The 12,040-nt window shown below is 37.3% G+C and overlaps 1 protein-coding gene across 8 annotated transcripts in view; it reads left to right on the top strand.

Annotated features, from left to right (window-relative positions):
- Positions 1 to 12,040, top strand: part of LOC139969417 (liprin-beta-1-like) — a 123,380-nt gene that overhangs the window by 18,689 nt on the left and 92,651 nt on the right. For 6 of the 8 annotated variants that reach the window (XM_071974354.1, XM_071974355.1, XM_071974360.1 and 3 more), the window contains exons 2-3: positions 7,845 to 7,960; positions 9,533 to 9,565. In XM_071974354.1, the coding sequence (XP_071830455.1) occupies positions 7,876 to 7,960; positions 9,533 to 9,565 (118 nt within the window). In that variant the 5' untranslated portion in view covers positions 7,845 to 7,875. The remainder of the gene's footprint in view (positions 1 to 7,844; positions 7,961 to 9,532; positions 9,566 to 12,040) is intronic. The other 2 variants (XM_071974357.1, XM_071974362.1) reach the window with 1 other exon arrangement.

Consider the following 12,040-nt stretch of genomic DNA (forward strand, 5'->3'; position numbering starts at 1 on the left):
TGGTGCATTTGATATCAAATCAGTTTTATCAGTTGAGGTAATCTCCCTTAAACAGCTTCTTCTTCTTGTGGCTATGGCAAGTCAATGGGTTAGGAATGCTTGGCTTATTGCCATGATCATGGTGTGTACACACTTCTATATCATGTCATAATCATGTTGATTAGTCTACATCTCATTCAAGTCAAGCCTGATATAAAACGGTGACAGTAATGCTTGCCATGCCTGATCAAAATGTTGATGGTAGTTCTTGGATTATTTGTAATTGAAAGAAACATTTGCACAGTTAAACTTTTGGATGTTTAAGAAATTAAAAGACTCATTCATAGAGTAGTATGGCTGTATGTTTTTGCCTTGCAGCAATTACTCTCACATTTTCAAAACTTTTGAGACATTAGCAACCCGATACAGAAGACAACATACATTGGAACTTTCGTCAGTTAACCTAATTAACAATACAGGCAAAGACTAAAACTGTGTGTACGGTGACAACCCTAGATGTATGTTCCGACGTCTCTATTAATTCCGACGTCTCTATTAATTCTGACGTCTCTATGTTCCGACGTCTCTATGTTCCGACGTCTCTATGTTCCGACAAAAGATCAAATTCGGAGCAGTTTTTTTTTATCCAAAAATTTGTTTATACAAGAAAACTAGTTTTATGACCCCAATTTTTCTTTTCCATTTTCTTTTTGGGACTCAATTTTTTCGCACCCAATTTTTTTTGGGTGACTAAATTTTTTTGGACCAAAATTTTTTCGGACCCAATTTTTTTGAACCCCCATTTTTTCGGACAAAAGAATTTTGGTCCAAAAAATTAATGGTCCGATAATATTTGGTCTGAAAACATGTTGGTCCAAAAAAAATTGGTCGGAAAAATTTTTTGCTAAAATAAAATTGGGTCCGAAAAAATGTTGGTCAAAAAAATCGTCGGAAAGACGTCGGAACAAGACGTCGGAAAAAGACGTCGGAACATAGAGATGTAACCGTGTGTACACTGTATTTCCATCATGTGTAAAGTTCTGTTTGATATTGGTTTCCTTACTCTGAGAAGACAAGCAGTCCACCATGTTTTAATATTATGTTGATATAATAATAATAATGTATTCTGCTGAATATTCATGACAACTACTATGGTGCTTTCTAGTATTTTCTTGCTACCTGTGTTCATCAGCATTTACAGTACTTTACCAAGCTAGTACAATACACCTCTAACTCTTTCAGTTGTTATAATCTTCATAAAATCTCTGTACTTAACAGATACACAGTATGTGCCCTGATAACCAAGATTTGACTTTATTGAATTTCACTGTGTCTTTATCATGCCATGGAATTTTAATGATCTAATATAACCCTGAAATATTTGGGATTATTAGGGAAAAGTTGAACCCGAAATATTGACAAAGATGTCTTTCCTAATATATATACAAATTGTAATGGACTAAGGGTGCACAGTAGACCAGACTATGACACAGTGATATGGGGAGGAGGTCATACTGTGTTTACAATAACCCCAAGAGGGTACTTCCATTAGTCTTGATGAGGTCTGACCTCACTGTGGGGTCATTTATGACAAAGATTAAGGCAATGGCCTCCTAAAGTGTGCTGCTGATGGATACCAGGTGACTAACTACACTGGGTATGTTTCATTGACTCCTACTGTACAGTACTGTAGTTGTGTTTTAATTGTGTGTTCCTTATGGTTGGGACTATGGAAGAGTTGACTGCTTCCTAAATATTGCCTCTAGGGTGTTTATTAGATGTGTACAGTACTGGCTACTGTTACTGTTAATTGCAGGAACTAGCTGCATGTAAATCCAAAAGTTCGTTGTCCGTTGTCCGAAAGATTGGTCTGATAAGTGAGGTAAAAAACAGCACACATATCAGTGCATTGTCAGACAGTGCTGGTCACTGCATGGTCAGACAGTGTCTACAGTATGTGTTTTTAACATTCACCATATATGACTGTAAGGATAGGCAAGTAAGTACTGTATTTTTGTACAATACAAAGACCGATCCAATAGTGAAATGCTGAAAATTAAAATGCCCAAATCATGGGGATCTCTAGCCCACAGAACTTGACAAGCTGCAGACTTTGAAATCACTGAAAATTCCTTTCAGTAAACTGGGAAGGACACTCCTGGGCAAAGTACCTGCCTCATTCCCTAATTCACACATACAGTATTAGTAGTGTGACATTCAATCTAACTTACAGTTTTTACCACTCATTACCAGCCCATTTTTAGCCACGGAATGTTGCCCATCATCATTCGTTTGTCAATTAGCACATAGATTGAGATACTGCAGCACTTTACAAAATCTTTGGAGATCTGCAAACAGGATACTGTACAGTATAACACGAGCATTAGGTCCCAGAGCTATAGCTACCGCACTGCTAGGACCGATATGACAGTGACCACTACTGAAACACTGAAGTTCCCCATTGTGGTACACACTAGAGATGCTTCGTGTTCCACAAATTTGCTGCTTTCCCTGATGTCTTACCTTTTTAATCCATGTTCGTCTGTATTCTTAATTGTCAAGGGTGATCGGAAGGCTCTCAAATATACACCAGGGTTGCATTTATCTCTGTATTCCCTTTTTTTGCAGTAGAAGAATAAACATACAAAGGAACCATTTGTGAAATTATTATTTCCTTTTCCTTGTCCTATTCTTCTGTCAAAATAAACTAAAGCATGCATCATAATTTGTTTGAAGCATGAATGAAGGCAAAGCAAATACAGTAGGTTCTTTACATCAGTAACTTTAGCGCACACAGAATTACCTTCATTACTGTAGATTTACCACCGATAATTATAGTTCTTAATTATAGCATCGGTGAAAGTTTATAGCCAATGCAAAACACATCTTTATAGGTCAAATTTTCTTTTTGCTTTTTAGTTCTTTGTTGTTACTGTCATGACTTGAATAAAAACCTTACTGTCTAGGTTTCTCTTAATTCAGGAAAATTTGTGCCTGCCAGTAAATGAAATACAAGTGTTTGAAGGAATGTAATATATATACATGGAATACTTTCATTAGTCTTCAGTGTACGAAATTTACTCCGCTCCTTGCTTACAAACAAATGAATGATGTAGGCACTTTGGGTGGTAGAATGAGAAGGAAGGACATTGACCGGAGGAGTCTGTCATAGAGGGTGCACAGTGTTAAAAGATTACCAATTTATTCTACTGTAGGCATGGTAGAATGAGAGGTTGTGGGGAGACAGGTAAGCTCTTCACTTGTAAATATCTAATCCAGTAAGTTTGGGAATTTTCAAACACTCTAATATTCCCATAATCCATTCTTACTCTCAGTTTCGTTTCCAATTGAGAGGGGGATGGTATAGAGAGTTAACAGGGTTGTGACAGGCTCTTCCCCAACCCCTTCACCTTCACCTTCACCCTCCCCATTCACCCTCCCCCTTTTGATTTACAGTACAGTAGCACCTGTGGTTTAGTAGATTAACAAAGGTGTGAAGCCAAACCCTGGGGGACAGGGGTAAAGTGCAACTTCTTTTTACAACTGTTGTATAATTCATATGTATAATTTGGGAGTTCTTTCCTTTGTTCAAATTATTTAGTTTTGATTATTGAGGTGTGACACAAAGTATTTTCATTGATGGGTTGGTCCCAAGGTCAACTCTGGTCCTCAACTACCTTTTCCATCGTTTGTAAAACGTCAGACACAATATGTTGTTGTCAGAGTGAGGTGCTGTACATTTCTATTGACAATAAATTTGTTGTGCTTTATGCAGTATTCTGTAGGGTTGTAATATGAAGAAGGGTTTGGAGTTTGGTATTAAGTTAATTTGCTATGGATTTATATGAAATTGTATGTGATTCTGCTCAAATTTGACTCCAGCCTAAAGAATAGGCCAGTGATATTGTCGATTTTAAACTGTTTCTTGCATTTTGTCAGTCTTCTTCAAGAGTCTTCCTGAAGGATAATTATTACAGCTCTGATGGCTTACAGGTAAACATTTCTGTTTATTATATGGACAGATTATTAATTTGTTCAGTACTGTTACTTGATTAGTTGATCTTGATTAGTTGATCAAGGTTAATCACTATAAGTATGTGTTGTAGTGGTGCCTATTATGCTGTTGTAGTGGTGCCTATTATGGTGTTGTAGTGGCGCTTATTATGGTGTTGTAGTGGTGCTTATATGGTGTTGTAGTGATGCCTATATGGTGTTGTAGCGGTCCCTATACGGTGTTGTAGCGGTGCTCATTATGCTGTTGCAGTGTTGCCTATATGGTGTTGTAGTGGTACCTATTATGCTAATATTGTAGTGGTGACTACGTACAGTATATGGTGTTGTAGTGGTGCCTATAGTGTTGTAGTGGTGCCTATTATGCTGTTGTAGTGGTGCCTATTATACTGTTGAAGTGGTGCCTATTATGCTGTTGTAGTGGTGCCAATTATGCTGTTGTAGTGGTACCTATTATGCTGTTGTAGTGGTGACTACGTATATGGTGTTGCAGCGGTCCCTGTATGGTGTTGTAGCTGTGCCTATTATGCTGTTGTAGTGGTGCCTATTATGCTGTTGTAGTGGTGCCTATTATGCTGTTGTAATGGTGCCAATTATGCTGTTGTAGTGGTGCCAATTAAGCTGTTGTAGTGGTGCCTATTATGCTGTTGTAGTGGTGCTTATATGGTGTTGTAGTGGTGCCAATTATGTTGTTGTAGTGGTACCTGTTATGCTGTTGTAGTGGTGACTACGTATATGGTGTTGTAGCGGTCCCTGTATGGTGTTGTAGCTGTGCCTATTATGCTGTTGTAGTGGTGCCTATTATGCTGTTGTAGTGGTGCCTATTATGGTGTTGTAGTGGTGTCTATTATGCTGTTGTAGTGGTGCCTATTATGCTGTTGTAGTGGTGACTACGTATATGGTGTTGCAGCGGTCCCTGTATGGTGTTGTAGCTGTGCCTATTATGCTGTTGTAGTGGTGCCTATTATGCTGTTGTAGTGGTGACTACGTATATGGTGTTGCAGCGGTCCCTGTATGGTGTTGTAGCTGTGCCTATTATGCTGTTGTAGTGGTGCCTATTATGCTGTTGTAGTGGTGCCTATTATGGTGTTGTAGTGGTGCCTATTATGCTGTTGTAGTGGTGCCTATTATGCTGTTGTAGTGGTGACTACGTATATGGTGTTGCAGCGGTCCCTGTATGGTGTTGTAGCTGTGCCTATTATGCTGTTGTAGTGGTGCCTATTATGCTGTTGTAGTGGTGCCTATTATGCTGTTGTAGTGGTGCCTATTATGCTGTTGTAATGGTGCCAATTATGCTGTTGTAGTGGTGCCAATTATGCTGTTGTAGTGGTGCCTATTATGCTGTTGTAGTGGTGCTTATATGGTGTTGTAGTGGTGCCAATTATGTTGTTGTAGTGGTACCTGTTATGCTGTTGTAGTGGTGACTACGTATATGGTGTTGTAGCGGTCCCTGTATGGTGTTGTAGCTGTGCCTATTATGCTGTTGTAGTGGTGCCTATTATGCTGTTGTAGTGGTGCCTATTATGGTGTTGTAGTGGTGCCTATTATGCTGTTGTAGTGGTGCCTATTATGGTGTTGTCGTGGGGCCTATTATGTAGATGAATACAGTACTTTCATCAGTTGGTAGAACAGTACATATAAACTCAGCACTGGTAGAGTTAATCTCACTTCAGAAAGGTTTCACACTCATTGCTTGTAATCTGACATTCACAGTGGAATATTGCAGACCTATTATTACTGCTTCTGTGTTCAGATTGGTGGAATAGCAACCCAAGAATTGATGGATATATTTGTAAAATTTGTAAACCTGGCAGTAATATGAAACTGTAAGCAATTGTTCTGTGCAGCATCAGTATTCACTCATCAAGATCTGTGTTTACAACACGTATCAGTTGTTTCCATGACGATGTGATTTGTTGGAATAATGGTTGCTTTCACAACTTTCAAATAATAGAAAGTAATCAATCAACTTTCATAAAATTTCCTACTTAGTTTCAGTAATATGACAAGCCTTCAATACTATGTAGAATCCAGTGACTGTTCTCACATACTCATTGACAAGCTGGACCTTGACTTTCATCAACAGATTAGAGAGCTAGTAATTATTTCCTCTTGGTGTTGTCTGCAGTAAACCACCCATTGAGTCAGAAATGTAATATAGTTTAATGTACCTACTGTAGGATGTACAGTCTCTATGTACTGTACTTACAGAACATGCTTAGGCTAGCAGCAAGCTGTATTAATTTTGAACTATCCAGCATTTACATGTGTTAGCCTAACAGTAATTAGCATATTGGTACTGTAAACAATGCTGTGTACAGTTTCTATATGTACAGCGCATTATGGACAATATATTGTGTTCAGTGTCTTTTCATCCCAATGATATATTAATACACATTCTCTCAGTGTGCAATAGTTTTCAGTTTTAATGAAACTGGTCAGAACCAGGTACATGTGAAGCTAATGAACTTATGAACCCCTGACCTTAACCATGAATGTATGACACTTTCAGTGACCCTTGTATTATTATATACCCTAATATACTGTGCAAGTTACCAAAGTGACTTAAGTGACCATGAGTGACTTAAGTGACCATGAGTGACTTAAGTGACCATAAGTGACTTTGTTAATAATTGTTAATAATTTGTTAATAATAGTATCAACTGAACTTTACTGAAGGTGTGTCAAAGTTCCAGAAACTTCAAAAAATTTCCCTTAGCAACAGTGTGTGATAATGTGTGTTGTAGAACAGTGTGCACGGCTGCTAATAAAGTTTCTTATAGAGAACCAGTATGCTGTACATACAGTAGGCTACAGTACTACATTGTTTAGAGTGTCCTATTTTCATGAAATTCCCCCTACTCTGATTGTTTCTTTCATGTTCCTCATACTCCAATGTTTCACTGCAGCAAACCACTCTTTTCATCTTTTCATCACTAGATGATATCTCTTTACAAAAAAATTCAGTCTTAAGCAAAAGCATTAAGAAGAAACTTTTGATTACGTGCTGAATTGCTGGTGTCACATTCACTAGCAGATCATGTGAAGTACAGGATACAGTGTGATGGGATTTCCCCAGTGAAATGCTAGGAAAATGTGTTTAATAACTGTTTGTTTGTCAAGCTTTCAAAACAAACTGTAAGTGTATTTATAAACAGTTCATATAAACTGAAAATGAAACAAACTGTTTTGAGAAACGTACTGTTACAAAATTGGTAAGTTGTAACTCAATTTAATTAAATGCTCAAATTTTTGTATCAGAGCACTTTTGAAGGTTCTGAATGTTCCCTTACATAATATTTACTTCGTTCCTTGCTTACCTGTCTCCTCACAACCTTAGCACCTCCTTCTACCGTGCCTAGAATGAACTGGTAACCTTTTAACACTGTGCGCACACTATGACCGGACCCCCCCCTCGGTCTATGCCCTTCATTCTTATGAGACCACTTCTCCCACTGGTCACAGGTAAGCTTGTCACTCGTAAATATCCAAACCAGTAAGTTTTGGAATATTTTTGGTACCTACAGGTGTACAGTAAATGAAAACACAATGCCTTACATCTTTGCAGGCGTATACATAGCAATCTGACCATATTTCATAGCATTGTGTGATGCGATAACGGGTACATTATTACCTGCACTAGCTACTATAGTAGTGTTCATGGTGGTCTGGTGTAGTTCTCCAACTGTACAGTGCTAATATCATTATTAATTTGATGTTTGTTATTTTCTACACTAGCTAGTATTATTCCCTGCACTAGCTAGTAGGTGTTCATGGTGGCCTCGTGTAGTTCTCCAACTGTACACTGGTGCTAATATCATTATTAATATGATGTCTTTTATCATTTTCTACAGACTCCAGAGATCTACATTCCCGTTGTACACAATGGCAGCCCAGCCGGAGGGAGACCCTAATGATGCCAGTGATATGCTAGCTGCAGCACTGGAACAGATGGATGACATCATAGCAGGTAAATCATAGATAATAATAATAATAATAAAAAATAATAATAATAATAATAAAAATAATAATAATAAAAAATAAAAATAATAATAATAATAATTAAGTTCTTAACATAGCGCCAAATACCAACAGGCCTCTAGGCGCTTTACAAAACCTAAAACAAATAGAAAAGACAGAGAAAACAAAGGAATAAAAAGTCTAGAAAACACATAAACGAAATTTAAACAGTATGTAAAATACAAACACAAAAATCTAAAAACACAAGAAGATCCTATCAAACCTCCTTTGTGCTTGTTTGTTTCTCCATCTATTGCTATGTTTTATACATACTTGTTACACTCTGGGGTAGGTTAACCATGAGAGATATACAGATCCAGGGATTTCCCTGTTCCTCACAAAACCCACCTGTCTTTGCTCACCTACTGCACTCTCTGCATCTGTCTTCCACACTAAGGCTACCATCAGTGGCAGAGCTAGGGGTGTTGGTCAGGGGGGGCGAGAATGGTCTGTAGGGGCGCTTTCGACGCTATCTAAGCAGAGCACCACCACAGGTTGGCGCGGATCATACAGAAATTTTTTGAGTAAAGATAAACCCTAGATCGCCGGAAATGACCCTTTACAGGCCTTGCTAATTTGCAGATAAACAAAGAATAAATAGGTGTCATCGCCATTTTGTCAGAAAATTACACCAACAAAATGTGACAAATGTCAATAGGTAGATGAGAGCGCAATAAATAAATTCAATATTCGCGAATTAGTAAAAAGTGTTAAAAAGCTGAGAAGGGCGCCAGCAGTCCATTTGAGTCTGTTAGGGGGGGGATCCACCCCTCCAGCCCCGGACTGTATGGACGCTCCGCCACTGGCTACCATAGTTCAGAAAGAAATTACATTACTGAAGATGCAGCTCATGCACACAGTGAAAAACTGAGATAATGTTGGTAATGTTCTTGCATGGTAACAGTTATCTTTCAGAGACCCCTTCTCAAACAACTTTTACTTTAAAAATGAACAAAACAATTTTTGGCCAGTACCATGATTGGTCAGCTATGGAGAGCAGGAACTTTGATGCATTGAAGCTGTGAACAAATGTGCATATCTATGTGTTGTTTTCAGATACCATACTTTATGGTGCATCTCATTTACTGAGTTCTCCAGGCTGTGTTTTTTTTGTTTTTGTTTAGTGGAGGTCAATGTGCTGTACATGTCAGGTTGATATTTGGTCAACTGTGGAAGTAATATCTGAAGAAAAATGACGTATAACAGTCTCCTGTTTCATAAATATTAGACTCACTGTACTATCCTTCCTCCCCACATGAATCTTTCTATTTGTTGTTTGTCTTCCCTTCTCTAACATTGTCTTGTGTTAATGGTTTAATCTCACGTGTCTCTGGAGCCGGTATCTGTATCTTAATTTAAACTCTCCAACTTATCATATTATGCATGATGCAGTGTTTTCTTCTCAGACTTTTTCTCCTATGTCAAGTTACAGTCAGTACATAGCCAGTGGTCCTGTACGTTTGTAAAATACTACAGATAATTTACAATACGAAAATCTAAACTTTGATGTCATTTTTCACAGAAGTCAAGGCGAAGAAATCCAGAATATATGAAGGTGCTGGCTTGTATTTCTGCTTCAACCATTTATAATCTGTGTTGTAAATCTTGCTTAAAATCACTGCTTCTAGTCATAGATGAACTTCAGATGGATCATTAAATTCAAATGCAACATGATGCATCTTTCAGTTGTCTCGACTACTTGTTTGTCTATGCATATATGTGTGTTTGTTAGCTCAACTAGTTGAGCTCTTGTCATAGCAATGTATCTGTCTGTCTGTCTGTCCATCCATCTGTCCACCTACAGTACTGTATCCGTCAATCTGTTTTGGGGTTAATAGAGGCCGAAAAAGCAGAAATCACATTAGAGCTTACTCCTAGGGTTTTATGTTTAATTTTCATCAAACTTGATCAAAGTGCTCAGCAAGTGATAGGTCAATGATGTTCTTAATTTAAAGATCCAAGATCATCTAAGGTGAAAAGGTCAAAACATCATGTCAATGCCTACTGCTTCTAGAGCTTATATGTTTATGCTTTTGATCAAACTTAGTCATACTGATGATTTTTTTTGGGTATAACTCTATTTTATGTGCTTATCCTTTGTTTTTGTTTTTTTATAGGTTTTGATCTGTTTTAAAATCTTCTTGTGTTTGTAGATTTTTGTGTTATATTTTACATACTGTTTAATTTTCGTTTATGTGTTTTTTTTTCTAGACTTTTTATTCCTTTGATTTCTCTGTCTTTTTATTTTTTACTTGTTTTAGGTTTTGTAAAGCGTCTAGAGGCCTTTTGGTATTTGGCGCTACATTAAAGCAGCATTTTGCGTTGGGTCGCTTTTTTTTCCACCTTTTTAACATGTGCATCGATTTTTTTACATGTATCAATCATAAAACAGCAAACTAAGATACCATCCAAGTTTCATCCTGCCAAGAGCGTTAATTAGCGAGTAATTAATGATTTATATCGATAACGAGTAAAATTGTCCTCGACAAAGTTTTCATATCTCCAAATCCACTAGTTTGAATTCCACCAATCAGTGAATAGTATGTTTATTCATGAGCATTTTGCGTTTGGTCGCCGTTTTCTACTTTTTTGACATGTCCATCGAGTTTTTTACATACATCAAATCACAAAACAGCAAATTAAGATATTAGCCAAGTTTTTCCCTGCCAAAAACGTTAATTAGCGAGTATTCCACAAACAAAATTAAATCGCATTCAGTTCCCAAACCCACTAGTTTGAATTCAACCAATCAGAGATGCAGGTTTAGTTATGAGCCGTTGCTAAAAATAGATTCAAGACTTTGCGTTGGTACAACTCCCTGGTACAACTGCCATATAGACTGTACACAAATCAAGCGTGGTGTTATATTACGTATCTGTCAATGACGTTCGTAGTGTTTAAATATTCATATTATGGGCGAGGTTTATTGGTTCCCAACGGAAAATATCTTGGAGAACAACACAGTTGAAAGTTGCAATTTTTTCGACTTTTATGCCACCATTTGAAGTAAAATATAAATAGATTAGCTAGTTATGTATGTCGTTATGGCATAGTGAAGTCAGTGAGTTTGAGAAATACCATAGTCGAGGACGCAAAATGCTGCTTTAAGAACTTATTTATTATTATATTATTTTTATTATCAGTAGAAGAAAGGATCAGAAATCATGTATATACTTAACCTTCAAGGTGAAAGGTCATTTGGAGTTAGAAGGAGGTCAAAGGAGCAAGTCACATAAAAGTCTACTCCTCCTAGCTTTTATGTTTAGCAATAGATGATAGGTCATAAAAGCCAAGGTTAATTGGCGTCAAAAGAGGTCAATACAGCAATAAATATATAAAAGTCTACTCTTCCAAGGGTTTATATACAGTATATATGTTTTATTTTGATCAGACTTGCATGGTGGTAGTGATCAGCAGATGATGGGTTATAAAATGTGTATTTCAGGTCAAAGGTCATTTGGGGTCAAATGAAGTCAACACAGGAAAGAATCATGTAGGAGCCTACTGTACTTGTCTCAGTCTTTTGCCTTTAACAGTCCTTTAATAGCATGAAAGGTTTTCAGATATGGAAAAGTATTTTCAGCCATTTACATATCGGCTATTTGCTCCGAGGAACTTACTGTGGTAAACAAGTCAGACTTTCTTACTCTGTTCCTTGATATTTCACCTTCAACCAGGTATCATGGTGGTTGTATACACATGCAATGCCTACCATATTGGCTATAGCGTCATTGATTACTCAAATATCACAGATATTTAGGTATGATAAATGAAACAGCCAGTGTGTCTCCCAATATTAATATATGAGTACATCTTCACACGATTAAACTATGAGCAAGCTTTATAAGGAATTTATGATAGCATTGATTTGTAACTCGATTTGTCATCAATGTCTATTCTGCATATTCAACTAGAATTAGCAGAGATGGATATTATTAATGCTTCCTTTCAGAATAACAATAAGAGATGTGAAACTGAATGAAGAACTCACTCCAGTGTTGCGCCAGCTAGCAAGGACAGATGCAAATTA

Source organism: Apostichopus japonicus, chromosome 7, assembly GCF_037975245.1.
Source record: "Apostichopus japonicus isolate 1M-3 chromosome 7, ASM3797524v1, whole genome shotgun sequence".
Taxonomy (NCBI): Eukaryota; Metazoa; Echinodermata; class Holothuroidea; order Aspidochirotida; family Stichopodidae; genus Apostichopus; species Apostichopus japonicus.